This window comes from Alligator sinensis, unplaced genomic scaffold, assembly GCF_000455745.1.
Source record: "Alligator sinensis unplaced genomic scaffold, ASM45574v1 scaffold596_1, whole genome shotgun sequence".
Taxonomy (NCBI): domain Eukaryota; kingdom Metazoa; phylum Chordata; order Crocodylia; family Alligatoridae; genus Alligator; species Alligator sinensis.
Window position 1 is genome coordinate 2,892,236 of NW_005841967.1, and position 16,610 is coordinate 2,908,845.

Here is a 16,610-nt window from a genome sequence, read left to right on the forward strand (position 1 = left end):
TAGCCCACCTCTATCACATGGGGCTTCCCCTGGCAGTGTGCAAATGCTTGGACCTTCATGTGTCATGGGACGTCCCATGTGATAGAGGTGGGCTAGCCTGGCTGCTTCCTTGCTGCCACTTGCAGCACTGGTCAGAGCCATGCACTACGAGGTGGCAGCACCTGCACGGGCCATGAGCTTCCCTGCCTGCTGCTGCCACTATCAGTGAGGGCTGTATGCCATGGAGGGAGGTGTGTGGGCAGGGTCCACCCCACCCTCCATTACACCCCATGCCCTGCCCACCTAGGGTTTGCACTCCAGCCCCCCTGGGCACGAGCTCCATGTTCCTGCCCAGCTGCAGCTCCCCCTCCCCCGCCCCTGCCACTTCCGCTTGCTCCGGGCACCAGGTAGGGGACTCCAGGGAAGTCAAGCAGGTCCCCCAGTGGCTGCAGCAATGGCAGCAGCAGCCCCACCCAGAAGCTGTGTGGTGGCCTGGCCCTTCTACCCACAAGGGTGGAAGCGATGCACATGGGGTACAATTAGTTGGTGGGTGCCCACGGGCCAGATTAAATTGTCTGGCAGGCCAGATCCAATCCATGAGCTGTACTTTGCCCACCCCTGCCCTAGGGGCCCAGCCAGTGAGTGAATCTGGGGCTGGTGGGGGGAATGTGAGTTGCAGCAGTGCCTGCACAGTGCAGTGATGGGTGGGAGGAAGCATCTGTGGCCCCCATGGGCTTAAAAGTTTAGACAACTCTGGTATAAGTATACTAGTAAAAGATTCCATCTATAAAACAACCTTTTTGGGTTTTTTGTAGTGTCCTAAAATGTTTAGTTCATAGCATCAACAGGCTTTGCAATTGCAGTGCTTTTGAGTGTATATCACACCACTTCTCTCCTTTTGAGCAAGCACAGTGCTGAAATATGAGAATATTTCTAACTTTTTTTAATGTTTTAATAATATGCTTCCTTTGCCCTGCATTTTTACATAGAAGAATGCTTGTCAGACAAACCAGGTCCCCTTGTGAGTTTGAATTTTACTTTATATAAGCTCATGATGTCTTCATGAATTAACTATTTCTGAAGAGCACTTTGGTCGAGTAACTAATTTACTGTGCATGTTACTGATTGTTGCATGCCAAGAAAAAGTCATTCTGTAAATTCATGAGTAATGTTATACAATTTTCTTTAGGTGCATTTAAAGTATGAGTTGCATGCAGGAATGTCAGCTGAATTAATAATTTATGATGTTTTACTTAAGTTGATCACACACAATATTACATGTACAAGAGTTATATTGGCACTGATTATGGGTCACACTCTCAAGACCCACTTCCTCACAAAAATGCCTATTCCATTGAGTTTAAACACTGTAAATGGGTTGTGCTCTCCCTCTCGCATACTCCTGCGTTTTCTCACTGTTTCCCCAGTATTTACTTGGTTTTCCATGGCAGTGGCATTCCTTTTGGGGGAGGAAATCCAGGGCAGACTACCTTAAATCTAATTTGGGGGGTGCTACTCTCTAGTTCAATAGACAGCTAGCTACTTGCCCTGGAGGCGGTATGCCAATCTGTTTTTGAACCATTTTCCATTCACATTTTTTTTCCCTTTCTCTTGAAGCTCAAGACCAGCTCACCTGTGGCTAGCTGGTTATACTGGGAAATATATACGTGTGTGTATCAGTTGAACACAATGTTTTATTGATATATTTACAATTTTAAAACCTACCAGTGCCTAGATCATTATCATAAAATTAATCAATTTTGCCCTGCAGGTGAGGTAATGCTCAGGGGCAACCAACATGGGTTTATTGAGGGCAGGTCCTGCCTGACTAACCTGGTTTCTTTTTACGATCAGGTCACAAAGTCCCTAGATAAGGGTTTTGGGGTGGATGTCGTGTTTCTAGACTTTAGGAAGGCCTTTGACTTGGTTTCCTGCCACATTCTCTTAAAAAATAACTTTGGTGACTGCAGCATTGATGCCTGCACATTCAGATGGGTGGCAAACTGGCTAGATGGTCGCACCGGAGTTGTTTTTGACCTGGAGGGATGTGGGCAGTGGAATCCCCCAGGGCTTGGTCCTGGGGCCTGTACTGTTCAACATATTTATCAGCGATCTGGATGTGGGTGTGGAATGCACACTGTCCAAGTTCGCTGACGACACCAAGTTGTGTGAGGTAGGCATGCTAGAGGGAAAGGACAGAATACAGCTACATCTAGACAGGTTACAGAGGCGGGCGGATGGGAATAGGATGGAATTCAGTGCAGACGTGCAAGGCACTCCATCTAGGGAGAAGGAACCAGCAATACACCTGTAGGCTGGGGAGCACCCTTCTTGTCAACATGGTGGCAGAAAGGGATCTTGGAGTCATTGTTGACTCCAGGATGAACATGAGCCGCCAATGTGAGGAAGCGGTCAGGAAGGCTAATTGCACCTTGTCGTGCATCTACAGATGCATCACAAGCAGGGCCAGGGAGGTGATCCGTCCTCTCTGTGGCATTGGTCAAGCCGCAGTTGGAGTACTACGTCCAGTTCTGAGTGCAGCACTTCAAGAGGGATGTGGCTAGCATTGAGAGGGTACAGAGGAGGGCCACTCGCGTGGTCACGGGGCAGCGGGTCCGGCTCTATGAGGAGAGGCTAAAGGGTCTGAATTTATTCAGCCTCCACAAGAGAAGGCTGAGAGGGGATCTGGTGGCCGTTTACAAACTCACCGGGGGAACAAGCGAGAATTGGGGGAGGCTCTGTTGCCTCAGGCACCACCTAGGGTTACTAGGAATAACGGCCACAAATTGTTAGAAAGAAGGTTCAGGCTGGACATCAGGAGACATTACTTTACAGTTATGGCTGGCCGGCTCTGGGATGGACTCCCAAGTGAGGTGGTACTCTCTCCTACCTTGGGGGTCTTCAAGAGGAGGCTGGGCAGATATTTGGCTGGGGTGATATGACCACGGCACCCATTCCTGCCTGGGGAAGGGAGATGGACATGAAGATCTGTTTATGTCCCTTCCAACCCTAAGCACTATGAAACTAAATACCTGTATATTTTGGCATTTGAGTTTGGGTTTTTTATCACGGAAGATCAGAACTCCCCCTGCCCCTGTTGATCCTCCTGGATCATGGTGTATGCATGAGGACCACCCAGACCTGAGATGCATAGTCCTGGGCAGGAATTTTTTTTGGAAGAGTGGAGGCTGCTTTGTGGCACTATGCCTGTGCCCTGCTTGTGCTGTTGCCCTTTACTCCCAACAACCCCCACGTCCCTGGGCCTGCTGGTGCCCCTCACTCCAGACTCATAGTACCCTGCCCCCTAGCCCTGCCAGAGGGGGGGCCCCTAGCTGCCCCTGGCCCTGTGCGGACTCACAGGGCTGAAGTGGGGGAAGGGGGCAGGGCGTTCCTTTGTGGGTGGCAGGGAGCTTTGTGGCCAAGCTACTAGGGACCAGTGCCCATGCTCTTAGGGGCACATGGCTAAGAGATGCTGCAGTGGGGGTGGTGTGGCCAGGCTTCCTGACATGGTGCAGGAGCCCCAGCTTGGGGCAGAGGGTACCACAGGCCTCCCCTGGACTCCAGTGGGGGAAGAGGTTGGGGGACTGTTTAGGGACAGTAGGGAGCTGTGTGGCCATGCCACCAGGGTCCAGTGCCCATGCTCTGGGGGTGGGGTGGCTGCATGCGGCCAGGACATGCTGGGAGGTGGGGAGGCATGGCCAGGCCGTGTGGTGTGGTGTGGGAGCCCCAGCCAGGGGTAGAGGATGCCACAGGCTGCCTGTCCTCTCTAGGCCATGCTGGGGATGGAGACTGCTTGGAGCCCCTCACCCTCCTCCAGCTGACCGCAGCATGGCCCAGGCCAGAGTCGCACTCAGCTTCATGCCGCTGCGCCAGTTCTCCCTACCACACTGCAGCCCTAGCCACAGCTGGTGGTGTGGGGCAACGTGTGGTGCCCCAGCCACTGCCTGTGCCACAAAGCTCCCCACTGCCCCCTTCCCTCGCTGTGGAGCTGGGCTCACTGGCAGCACCCAGCAGCTGGGTGCCCCCCTACCCTGCATCGGCCCCGCTACCCTGCCACAGGTCTGGTGCCCAGACTCCTTCCCCCACTGCTGGTAGGTACCTGCCCCCCCACCCCAACACCTCTCCACACACATACTGCCCCCCATCCTCTCCACACACAGACACTTGGACAGTTCCCAAGCCCTGGCCCTACAACTGCCAAGGGGAAAATCTTCAGTTTTCTCCTTTAAAGGGGAAAACCTGTGTTTTGTCAGCGTTCTAGAGTAGGAGTTTCAAGCCATGGGTTGGATCTGCAGGTCTGGTAGCAGGGAGACTGAGGGCTATATTGCACAGCCCTTGTGCTGCCTCTGGCCCTGTTCAGTGAAGCCCAGGGACCCTGAATTCTGTGGCAGGCCATGCCCCCAACTTCCAGTAGCCCACCAGTCTGGCTTAGCGCAGTTACAGCATGCAGGCCAAATCCAGCCTGTGGATGTTTGACACCCTTGTGCTAGAGCTGACAAAATTTACATTAGCAAATAGGATCACAAACTTCAAATATATCAGGTGGAAAAATAACTTAGCCCAACATTTTCATGGAGTGTATATTTTTTATCATGTATATTCAGACTAGTGATTATAAGTTATATGCTATATATTATCTTTTCTCTGCTCTTACAAACAAATCCTCATATGGAGGCAGCATGTCTTGATGGATAGAGCACTGGACTAGAGTTCATACCTGGTTCTTTTCCCCACTGTTCCATTGGGCTGTGCTGGGAGTCCTTCACCAAATTATTTCTTTTGTCTGAGCTTCAGTTTCCCTGTCTGTAAAGTGAGGATAATGGCACTGAGGTCTGTTGCAAAGTGCTCTAAGAACTGTGGATAAGAAATGCTCTATAAGAATGGAGCAGTGATTGATGAGAGATAATCAGTTGCATTTCAGTTAGCAAGCTTTTTTAGTTTGCTAACTTGTTTAAACAGTTTAGAAAAACCTAAGACACTAAATTCCAGCTTTTAAGTTAGCAAATATTCTTAATCCCTTCCTTAGTGTGGAAAAATGCTGCTTATGCTCAAAGTAAATCAGTAAAAATAAAGAATTATCCTGAAACTCCAAAATCCAAGATCCTGCAAGTGTTTATATGTCTATTCTCAAGTATCATGGAAAATTTGACCTGGTGTGTACATTTGTAACACCTATTCTTATGAAGATTCTACAGTATTAATAGTACTGAACTCTAAATCCTATTGTGTGGGTGCTGCAATAGTTTTATGACTTAAACTACATGTGAAGTCAATGAGGACTTCCCTGGGGTCTGGATTGTGCCATTATAACATAGCCATATGACGTACCCATATAATATGAGCCTTGCTTCCAGAAATATCTGGTTTTGGAATGGTGAAATCCATATATGAGCCTTATTTGCAGAGCTCTATGAAACTTATGTAGTACATGCACTGCATGTGCCTGATTTTTCAATTAGTGTTAAGACATAATTTTTGTTTACTAGTTAACTGTTATGTTAATAAGCTAGTATTTTAATAGTACTTTTTGTTTTCTTTAGGTTATTTCTGATTTAGAAATCATGAACTGGCACTTCCTGCTCCTGTGTGCTGCTGTGACTCTAACATCTGTATGCTCCCAATTTAATTTTCCTCTTGAGGAACTTGGCTCTGACGTTGGAATCCAAGTTTTCAATCAAATAGTCAAGGCAAGGCCTCAGGAGAACATTGTGGTCTCTCCACATGGGATTGCATCAGTCCTGGGGGTGCTTCAGCTGGGTGCTGATGGCAAGACAAAGAAGCAGCTAACAACTGTGATGAGATACAGCCTAAATGGTCAGTTCCTCTCTCTTATTGCACAAGTTTTTTCTATTGTAGTGATTCGCATTTTTTTTCTTGTTTTAAAGTTTGAAACATTTTATGGGAAGAATTTTTGCATCATGTTAGCTTGCATGACAAACCAGTCATAGTAAAGAGAGAAAGGTCTGCCATAAGAAAAGACCAGGATGGGAGAAACACTTGGTGACTTCAACATAGTTCATATCGACTGGATGTTCTCACTGCGTATTGTGTAAGTTCCTTGTTTGCAGCTTCAACAGAGGAGTCAAGGTCTGAATCAGAAATCTCTGTTCTCTGATGCCTTGCAAATGGTTTCTCCAGAACAGAATTGCAGTCTGTTCCCAGCATATGGTGTTTGAAACATTGCTTCCTTCCATCTATATTGTACCAAACAACCCTTAATCCATGATTCTGAAATTGTTGGGCAATAGAATACTTGAACTGAGTCAGATGGATCTCTGCTTTTTGTTAAGATTTAGTGCTGTAGCCATTCTGCTTTGTGTACAACAAGGATGCATGTGACTATCAGACTACTTAGCCTTCTCACAAGCAGGGCCATACACCTTAGTAGGCCCTTCAGGCTAGATCCAGACTGCAGGGCTTCTCATGAGCTGATTGACCCACCTCCAGTGGCAAGGTACTTGTAACTGCAAGCAATGGAGCTACTGCATTGACATGGCTCCAGAACATAGGTGGTGAATGCTGCCACCATTCACTCCCTTCCCTTTTCCCTTGCTGCTAACTTGGGTCACACCGGAGAACCTAAATTTGGTGGCAGGCAAGATTTTTGGGCGGGGAGCGGGATGAGCACTGGCAGCTGCTTTCACCTGGTGGGTTCCAGAGCTGTGCCAGTGCAGTGGCTCCAGCAGCCATGCCACCAAGCCCCATGAGTTGCAGTTTAACCACTCGTGGGCTGCATGCTACCTACAAGCTTTCAGTTAGGCAGCCCTGCTCCAGAGGGTAGGGTGAAAGGTACTTGCCATTTTTGTGAGCATGCTGAGCATCTTTTAAGTCTTAGCAAGGTGTGTGTATGTATATATGTGTGTGTGTGTGTGTATATCTATATTAGTGCTACTGATCCACCCAGGAGCTTTTATTCTACAATGTGAAACCAACTAAAAGGTGAGTGCATTTTCAAACCTGTGAAGTATGAGAGATTTCCTGTAATTCAGTGTTTTGTCTTTTTACTTGTTTTTGTTTTGATTTGGTATTTAGAATACACCTAGATGTTGCATATAAAAATCCAAATGTTAAATGTTTTAAAACACCTTATGGGGTGGCACTGAACAAAAAGGTATTTGGGTGTTCTAAATATAAATATGTACAAGAAGTTCAGAAGCACTAAAACTACCTGGATTTATTTGGCTGAATTATCTCATGATAAAAATCTTGGCTATGAAATGGAGGCTCTCAAACTTTTATTTTGCATGGGCTTTTTACCTTTTAAGAAGGGAGGTCTGATGGACCACAGCCTTCTTACACTTGCACAGACCTTCTTTGCTGCTGTTAACAATTGTGTAAATTCTATGGGAACTACAACAATTGCTTATTCAAAAAGATAATGCTAGGAAAGTATTTTAATGTATTTTAGCTGTCTTTTAATGCACTTTAGCAGCTGAAAGCAAGGAGGAGAGCCAGCGCCATGTGACCAGCCAGCTCTCCCCAGACATCCAGCAGCAAGTGCTTCCTGGACCACCAGTGGTCCACAGACTACTGTTTGAGAACCTTTGTTATGGTATGTCACCAAAAGAACATGCTCATAATACTGAAGACAGTGAACACAACTTGTGAACTACAAGTAAAGCATTCACAGCAATACATATAGTAGGTTCATTGTATAGGACTTTATCTTATATTCAGCTGAGAATCTTTAAAAGCCTTTTTCCATTTACATCTTCTATATTTTAAGGCAGGGGACTACCTTGGAATGGCTATTGCATAATGGCTGTTTTACATTAAGTCTCCATGTGGAACTCCTTTATTCTGTGTGGAATGTCTGTAGAATATGAAATAACTATTATGTTCTTAGTAGGGTGACCATATTTCCCATTTTAACTGGGAGAGTCCCAGGCTTCAGAAGCTGGTCCCAGCTGGCTGTTGGGAATTATAATGGGCATCCTGGTAATGCAAGAGTGTGAGAGGTGCTTCCCCCACCAAGTTGAGTGTAGGAGAGGCTGGACGGGACAGTGTCCTGATGGGGTCCCAGGTTGTTGGGATTTCCATACGGTCAGCTTAGCTCTAAGTTCATACACTAGGTTACTAGAAATAACGTCCCAGTGCAGATAAGCCCTGATTTACAAGCAGTGATGTCTCTTTTACTATAGCAGTTCTCCTGTGGTGTTGTGTGGATATTTTGGTGTGCAGGTAAAGAGCCAGTGCATAGTCAGAACACTTTCTTTGGGAGGCCACTTTTTCATACCCTGAAGACTCTTATGGAGGAAATGAACAATTTAATATGGCTGATAATCAAGCATAGGACTCTGACATCTAATTTTTTTAGGAAAGTAGTCAGATTTAATTTTTGGTTCTGCAAACTTTTTCTACATATTTTAAAATTACTTCTTTGTCCCATCCCATTCCTTGTGAAATAAAACAAGGGGTCAAAAATGACAACTGTAGCTTTGCAGATTTCAGTTTTAGGGCTCTGCCATGTATTCTGGATCTTAGAACCTTCTTTCTTCCCTGTGTCAGTGATCCTTCATTTCAAGTGACCCAGTGGAACACCACTTTTTGCAGCAGTCATAAGTAAAGGGGGAATTGCCTTTGGCCCAACATCCTAATAATGTAACGTCATCAAGATAAGTTGCTGTTCTGCAGGTTAGTCAATGTAGGTAGGTGGGGATTTCCTGAAATTTATTTTTTGACACTCTAGTCTACTTGAAAGTAGCTTGTATATATAGTTTGTTCCACCTGTGGATGGAGGAATATAGAATGTAACAGTATTTTCCATGCTAGAAAGTCCTTGCCTACTATACTATTCCAGGACTTGAATTCATCCCTGATGTTTACATTAACATGCTGCTCAAGGATTAGGCAGGGGACCAAATTATTCACTAAAGAGTAGTGCATTTCAGATGAGATGTCAGAGATCCTGTTATCCAGATGGGTGTTTAAGAATGTCTGTCAGAGGGGATAATGTGTGCCTTGGCCTTCTTTCTCTATTCTAACACTCTTAATGTCTGATTCTGCATGTCAGTAACTGCTTATACAAGTTAACTTTGTTTAACATTTATTTTCATCTTCTAAATTAAGCTTACTTTTATTTTCAACTAGGAGTTGGGAAGGCTTTAAAGAAGATAAACAAGCTTATAGTCTCAAAGAAGAATAAAGACATTGTGACAATTGCTAATGCAGTATTTGCAAAGAGCGGCTTTAAAATGGAAGTGCCTTTTGTTACAAGAAACAAAGAAGTGTTTCAGTGCAATGTCAAGAGTGTGGACTTTGAGGACCCAAATGTGGCATGTGATTCCATTAACCAGTGGGTTAAAAATGAAACAAGGGGTGAGTATTGTTGAGTGTGTTTTATGTGTGACAACCTAAAGATTATCTTACAGATGCACTACGTTTGAAAGAATGGTAAAAAAATGTGGGAACAATACGGCTTACCTTCTAAAAAAGCTAGAAGGTACAACAAGCCAAATTAGCAGGATTCCTGTTTTGTAGAGGCTGTTGCTTTTTTTCAGTCTAGTCTCAGACTACAGCACTTTAGGGCTAGAACCCTGCAGGGGGCTCCGATCCACCTGCTGTCCCCACCAGCAGTCTGGGTAAACCCCAAACCGGAGATCCCTCCTATTCCCCCTCCGATCCTAAAGGCAGTACTGGTAGCAGGGCTTGGCTGCATCAGCCCTGCTCCCACTTAAGGACAAGCAGAAATTAACAAAGGCACTGCTTTTGGAGTGCCTTCATCTGAACCCTCATTAAAATGAGGATTAGCTTGTTACACAATCAGGCACTTTTAAAGCACTCCGCAGCTGTGCACTTCTGTTAGGGCACTGCTGTAGAGCACTTTCAAGGGGCCAAGTAAAAATTACCTGTGTCGGTGCCCCAGCACTCAAATGTTCTAGGGCTTGCTGCCCTGAGGCAGTGCTCGAGTAATCAAGGGAGGGCTCCATCAAAAACCATGCCTTGGATTTGGGGAAAGTTCATGATCCTAAGATGTTTCATTTGAAATGCTTTTGGGTCAGTTAATTGGCTTTTTCAACAAAACAGTTCTGTCAGATATTTTTCTGATATGCCTTAGTGCAAGGGCTACATTAATTTGACTGTTCCTTGCTAACTAATTTCTTGGTATCCATTGCTAAATGTAAATGATAGATGTCCTGTACAGTTATCCATTCTCTCCCATCCCCCTTCTTCTGGTGATTTTTTGCCTTCATTTTTCGTTTCTAGTGTTTTTGGTTTTTTTAAAGGTTATGGTCAATGGATCATGCCCCAATTCAATCTTAACTGTGCAATACCAACCTTAACTCTGCCAGAAAGCTAATTTAATAAAGTGGTGCATCTGCACACATGCCAATGCATAAGGCCCTATCTAGGTGCATATCTCAGTAGATGAATACAAAGGTGTTGCCCTCTAGCCTAGAATAAGGGTCTAATTGGAGAATAATCTCCACTTGTAGTAGTCCAAAGAATTTTATATTTCAAAGGACCCTGAAATAAACAGAGCGCTACCTAGTAAAGAGCAAAACAAGTTTTACTGTTTTGGTCTCTTATTGGAAAGGAAATGTTTAATTTCTCCCATTCCTTCTTGAATTTTTTTTTCTAGGTATGATTGATAAGATATTGTCTCCAGATGATATTGATGCTGCTTTGACCAGACTGGTACTGGTAAATGCAGTATATTTTAAAGGTTTATGGAAATCACGTTTTCGACCTGAAAATACAAGGAAACGCCCATTTTATGGAGCTGATGGGAAGACTTACCAAGTACCTATGCTATCCCAGTTGTCTGTTTTCCGCTGTGGTAAGCTCTGAATTTGTGTGCGCTTGCGTGCGCACTTTGATTCTTTAAGCTCCTTTGTCTAGGTTTTAAGTACTGTGGCTATAGCATCTTTTTTTTTTGTGTGTATAGATCTTCTGTTTCAGGCTGCTACTTTTTAGGGAGATTGGTATTTTTTCCCCATCTTTGGCAACTTTGAAAATTAGGTAACTTTATTTAGATGCTGTGCTTCAGATGTCCACGTTCAGAATATTTGGGACGATCACTTGTGTGTCCTACTTCTCTGGTCAAAATAATTTGAAACGCATTATGATAAGAGATGGTCTTAAACAGTCAATGCAAGTTAAAATACAGCTCTTTATTTGGCAGCAGAAATAATTGAGCCTATCCAAAGTATGCTTAATTTTTTTTTCTAGATTCTGTGGTAGAAGAGCATTAGAAATGGTTATTGTCTGCAGAACCATGGGAACATGAACTGAAGTTTAGGCCATGTACAGATGTTATGTTTTCACCAGGAGAATCACCACTTTCCTGGTAGAAATCAGGAGGTTAAGTGATCATACATTTTCTCCTGTGAGAAATGTGGACCTTCCTGGAGGAAAGATCTTTCAGGTTAATACCTGGAAGATCTCCCATGTGAGTCTCTCGCAAAGATGAACACCAGTAGGCTACTCCACTCCTGTTGCAGTCTGGTCAGGGAAGGGAGTGGAGTAGCTGCTTGCTGCTCCCCACCTCTTCCCCAGACGAGGAAACTACCAGCTGAGTGGGATGGATGGTGATTTCAGAGCCAACAGGATCAGAAGCTGGGCTTGGAGAGAGCCTCCTTGTACACTGTAGGGCTGAGAACTGGGGCCAAAGAGGATCTCTCTGTCTTAATTCTTGGCTCCAGGGGCTTTAAATGCTGTGTGCACCACCAAGCTGGGTGATGCACAAAGTGATTTTTTTTTTTTTTTTTTTTTTTTTTAAAGTTGGTGGGGCTGGTGGCACATTTTTTAACAGTCAGTGAAACTCTTGCTGGTCCCATTTACCATGCTTCTGGCTTTAAATCACCCCATTTGCAGTGCAGCCCATCTGAGTTATGCACAAAGTGACTTTTTTTCTTCTTTTATAAAAGCCATGGGCTGCCTGTTAACAACTTGTCCCCTTCCCAGGCAGGGGAGAGGGCAAGTTGTTATGGTTCTCCCCTAAGGGGCCCAGGGAGAAGCCCCATAGTGTTTCCTGGCTCAAGAGCTCACCTGTGCTAAAGTGAGTGCTTGTCTGTGGCCTTTGTACTCTAGTTGTCTCCCAAGGTAAACCTTCATTTAAATTTGGTCCCAACTATAAAGGAATTTAATGAGTTCAGCCTGCTTGTCACTTGCATATCAAATTCCATGTCAGATTTGTGACGCATGATTGGCAGTTTCAGCTCAGCTCTAGACCCACAAGGGTTTTGCTAGTCAGGCTTAAGGTACAATGGCAGCATTTTTGTAAGAAATTGCATAGTACTTGTCTGTGCTCTCCCAAGAACAAGCCATTGCTTTTTGTAATTTGCTTGTATATGCACTGAAGACTTTTTGACAGGGATCAATTTAGCAACATTTCTGAAAAAAGTTACTAGAAAACACTGTCATTAGATGATCACCACCATCACCATTAGAGATTTTTGGGACCGATACTGATATCTGATTTTTAAAGAGGCATATCGGCCGATACCAATCCAATTTCTGATACAGCATGGAGAGCTGCCTGCAGCTGGTAAGTCCGTTGTGGTGGAAGCGGAGAGGGGAGGGAAGGGGTGTTGTGGGGTAGATCAGTGCCTGCGGGGTGAGGGGGCAGGGGCAGGCACTGCCCAGCCAAGGCTGGGCTCGTCAAGGATGTGGGGGGTGGCTCCCACTGCTGCTTGCACCCTGGCAGGGCATGGGGTTGGTGGGGGTGTGCCCCTGGATCTGGGCGGGGCAGGGCAGGCAGCTGTGGGCTAGAGTTGGGGCTGCACCAGGCTCTTCTTGCTGGGGGCTGGGCTTGGGGCAGGGGCTACAGAGGGGGCTGCAGCTTGCCCCTGCTCCTGCCCCCTCCATCACGGAGTGGGGGTTGATCTACCCCCCCCCCCCACACCCCCCTTCCCCTTCCACCACAATGGACTTACCAACTGGAGGCAGCTCTCCACACTGCCGGGCTCTACTCCTCACTGCCTGAGTGCTGTGCTGTGGCTGAGCGCACACACTGGCACTTATTGGCCAAATTATCGGCCGCATCAGGCCAACTTCTGATGCAGCCAATTTTCTTTATATTGACCGATCTGATATAAGACCGATATATCAGTGCACCTCTAACTGTCATATATCCAAGAGGGCAAGCATATACATTTTATTGCTAGCACTTTTTTTCCTGGTTTAAATGTGCTTGCTTTTCCCAAAGTGGGGTTTAACAAAGAAACCATTCCTATGTGTTTTTTAAAGAATTTTCTGTCTCTAGAATTTGTCCCCATATTTTTTAAAATCTTAAACTGTTTGCTTTTAGGTATTGAGGGATATAGTCTGCCTTAATGAAAGAGCTGTACTTAAATATTTAACTCTACACGACACTAAAAGGTTACATAAGAGAATTTTTTTAGCAAGACTTGTCTATAGTAAATTATCTAAAAATATACGCCCTGATTCCGATCTTGCTGATGCTGTAATAAATGGAAAGTAACTCCTTTACTACATAGCAGCCACAAGCCTAATTCAGTTATTCATGTCACTGAATGCAAATTCCTATTTCAAATTAGAGATTTTGGTGTAGGCTATTTAGAAAGTTCTTTTTTAGATGACCAAAAAAAGTACCTTGGGAATAAAGCATCTGACTACTCCTTTGCTGTTTGTAATTTTGAAGATTACTTTCCCTTCCATGTGTTGCCTTGGCAACTGAAGCAATAATTTGCATGGAAAAAGTGTTAGTAAACTTGTGATGTATGTTACACTGCCTAATGCAAGGACCAATATGCAGGTCATGAGTCTGATCCAGCATGGAGCAGTGTCAGCTGGCCCATGGGGCTCCCTATGGGTCCAGGTATTTGGTGGTCAGGGAGTGGTGGCAGCGTTATGGAGCGTGTACACTGGATCAGGTTTGTAGACTGATCCCATGACTGAATCAAGTCCATGGAGCCAGATGTGTTTGGCACCCTTACATAAGACCAGTGGTGCTCAACTCATCCAGGCCTCTGGATTGGATGAAGGTCATTTGGTTTGTCTGCAGATACCACAGAGGGGCTAGTCCAGGGCTCTGCATATAGCCTGTACCATTTGTAGTTCTGAGTCCAGCTAGTGTGCCATAGGCAGTGCATGTCCACTGCTGGCCCCACATGCACAGTGATCCCTGGGGCCAGCGCATGTTACATGTCACATAGGGCTTGGCTGGTTGCACATCCTGAATGCAGCATGGGGCCAGTACAAGGCACGCTGCATGTAGAGCCCTGTCAGACTCGTCTTCATGCTAGCTCTGTCTTGGCCTCATCTGGACCAGAGCCAATGTGCAGGGCTGGTTGGGGGTGAGGGGGTGCTGTATGGTGCATCCTGAACTAATCGTCTATGCTGCACGCTGAGCGCACAGTGCTGTGTCCACCCCATGCGTCACATACAGCATGTGGTTCATGGACCACAATTTCAGCTATTAACATAAAGGAGAATTAAGATATCAAAGCAAATTTTATTTTGTCTTGATTTGTCTCGATTTACACAACATACTATATTTATGTGATTCTAAGATGAGGATTTCACCCCCCTCACACATGCACTCATTTAACATAGGAAGCGGGGGAAGCCCCCTTCTCTTTAGAGTCAACTATTGGGGGGGTGGGGGCAGGCAGCTGCTGTATCTGGGTCTTCTTCCCCTACCTGCTGCCTGTCCAACCCCCTTCTGCTGCTTCTGGAGCCTGCCTTCTCTGTGTATCTTTTTCCCCTCCCCCCCCCATGCAGCCTCTGCTTCCCAGACTTCCATTCTCCTTCCCTCCCTGCCTCACCCTTGCTTTGTGCCAGCAGCTCCATCCATACAGCAGCCTGGGGCATGCAGCAAGGCCCCAGCTCAGTCCCATTGCAGCAGCTTGCAGCCCATACAGTTGGTATGGGGGCTGGGCTCAGTCCGTGCACTGTGCCCCAGGCTAGAACGAGAACGGAGCCTGCTGGCACGGAGCAAGGATAAGGGAGGAGCAGAGGCTGCAGGGGGGCAGTTGCTTCACCTTCTCCAACCACCTGCCTCCCCACTGCTTGCCTCCCTGCAGCAATGGGGGAGATGGATTCTACACATGGAAAATTATAACACACTTATAAATTTTGCATGTATAGAAACTAATTATTGAGGGTTGCCTTAAATTCAGGATTAATTTAGAATTGAATAAATATGGTATAGAGCAGGGGTGGGCAAATTAGTTTAGCTGGAGGGCTGCTTAATGAGTTTTGATGAGCTGTCAAGGACTGCAAAGGTAGCCCTGCCCCTTGACTGATGTCTCGCACTCTGATCACTATCATGGGACTTTAAGGTCTGCCCCTAACCCCTGACCTTTGCTACTGGAAGTCCCTCCCCTTGCCCCTGGAAATACTTGTTTTGGGAGGGGGATTTGCTATATTGGAACTGGAAAAAAAAAGTCTATACTAAAAATCAAACATCTACTACAACATATTTCAATTTTGTTTTGAAAAATATTTTTGTCCTGATTTGTTTGTGTAGTGTACATAGAGGTAATTGCATAATAGCTCAAAATGAAGTCTAACTCCTTGTATATTGTGGGGGGGCTGTGGAGGGGTGTGGTGGTATGGGGTTTGTGGGGGACTGTGTGGCTGTGTATGGGGTATGGGTTTGTGAGGGGCTGTAGGGGGTGTGTGGGTGGGTATGGGGTGTGCTGGGTGGGGGTTGTGGCTATTGGGTTGTGCATGGGCGTTTGGGTGCATGTGTATGGTGGGGTGTGCATGTGGGGCCCCTTCTACAAATATACGTTCCTCACACATGACCCCCTATTGCACACAGCCCACGGCAGGCAGAGTCCCCTGGTGACGCACCATCCCAGCACGCCCAATGACTGGGCTGCTGGCTCCATGTGGGGCTCACATGCAGTTCTTGAGTTCTCTCCCCGAGCGCATACCACCAAGGGGAGCCTTGTGCGATGAAGCTGGCAGTGCAGGTTGTGGGGCTTGGCTGGGGCAACAGGGAGAGAGAGCTGGCCCAGCTCCATAGTGCATAGCTCCCTGCTGTTCCCCATGACCTGCACGTGGCAGTGAGTGGGGCTGGACTGCCAGCTGTATTGCGCAGAGCTCCCCCCAGAGGCATGAGGCTTGGGCAGAGAACCCGGGAACTGCATGTCAGCCCCGGGGAGCTCCACACAATGGAGCCAGGCAGCCCCACATACTTGCTGGCCTGGGCTCTACAATTCTGCCTCCCCACCATGGGCCCCTGCCAGCATAGGCCCCATGCTCCTGCCCAGCTGCCACTTTGCTTCTGGCTACCACTGCTTCCCTCCTGCTCACCCGCTTGCCTGCCTGCTCACCAATGCTGCTGCTTGCTAGTGTCTCTTCTGCCTGCCTTTGCCACATCCATCCTCTGCCCACACGCCACTACTGCTTCCTTACCTGTGGGGCTGGAGTCGGGGCCGTTCCACGGGTGAGGATGGAAGTACAGAGAGCAATGCCTCTGTGAAAGTTATCAGGGCTCGGCCCCATGCAAGCACAGCAGGGGCAGCCTGGGGCTGGGCTGGATACAGTGAATTAGTAATCACCTGCCCAGGGGCCAAATGAAATTGCCTGGTGGGCCAGATTCTGCCTGTAGGCCGTATTTTGCCCTCCCCTGGTATAAAGTGATCCAGGGAGGAAGAAAAGCTAACTGCTCCCTGTTCTTACTATAGTTCTGTACTATAGTCTTAAGGCTTCAG

General features: G+C 46.5%; 1 protein-coding gene across 3 annotated transcripts in view; it reads left to right on the top strand.

Moving 5' to 3' along the window:
• The window catches only part of SERPINE2 (serpin family E member 2), a 47,982-nt gene that overhangs the window by 21,492 nt on the left and 9,880 nt on the right, over window positions 1–16,610 (top strand). For 2 of the 3 annotated variants that reach the window (XM_006020747.2, XM_025200431.1), the window contains exons 2-5: window positions 5,520–5,793; window positions 7,409–7,531; window positions 9,070–9,297; window positions 10,562–10,759. In XM_006020747.2, coding sequence (XP_006020809.1) covers window positions 5,541–5,793; window positions 7,409–7,531; window positions 9,070–9,297; window positions 10,562–10,759 — 802 coding nt within the window. In that variant the 5' untranslated portion in view covers window positions 5,520–5,540. Of the gene's footprint in view, window positions 1–5,519; window positions 5,794–7,408; window positions 7,532–9,069; window positions 9,298–10,561; window positions 10,760–16,610 lie in introns of those variants that run through there. The other variant, XM_006020748.1, reaches the window with a different exon arrangement.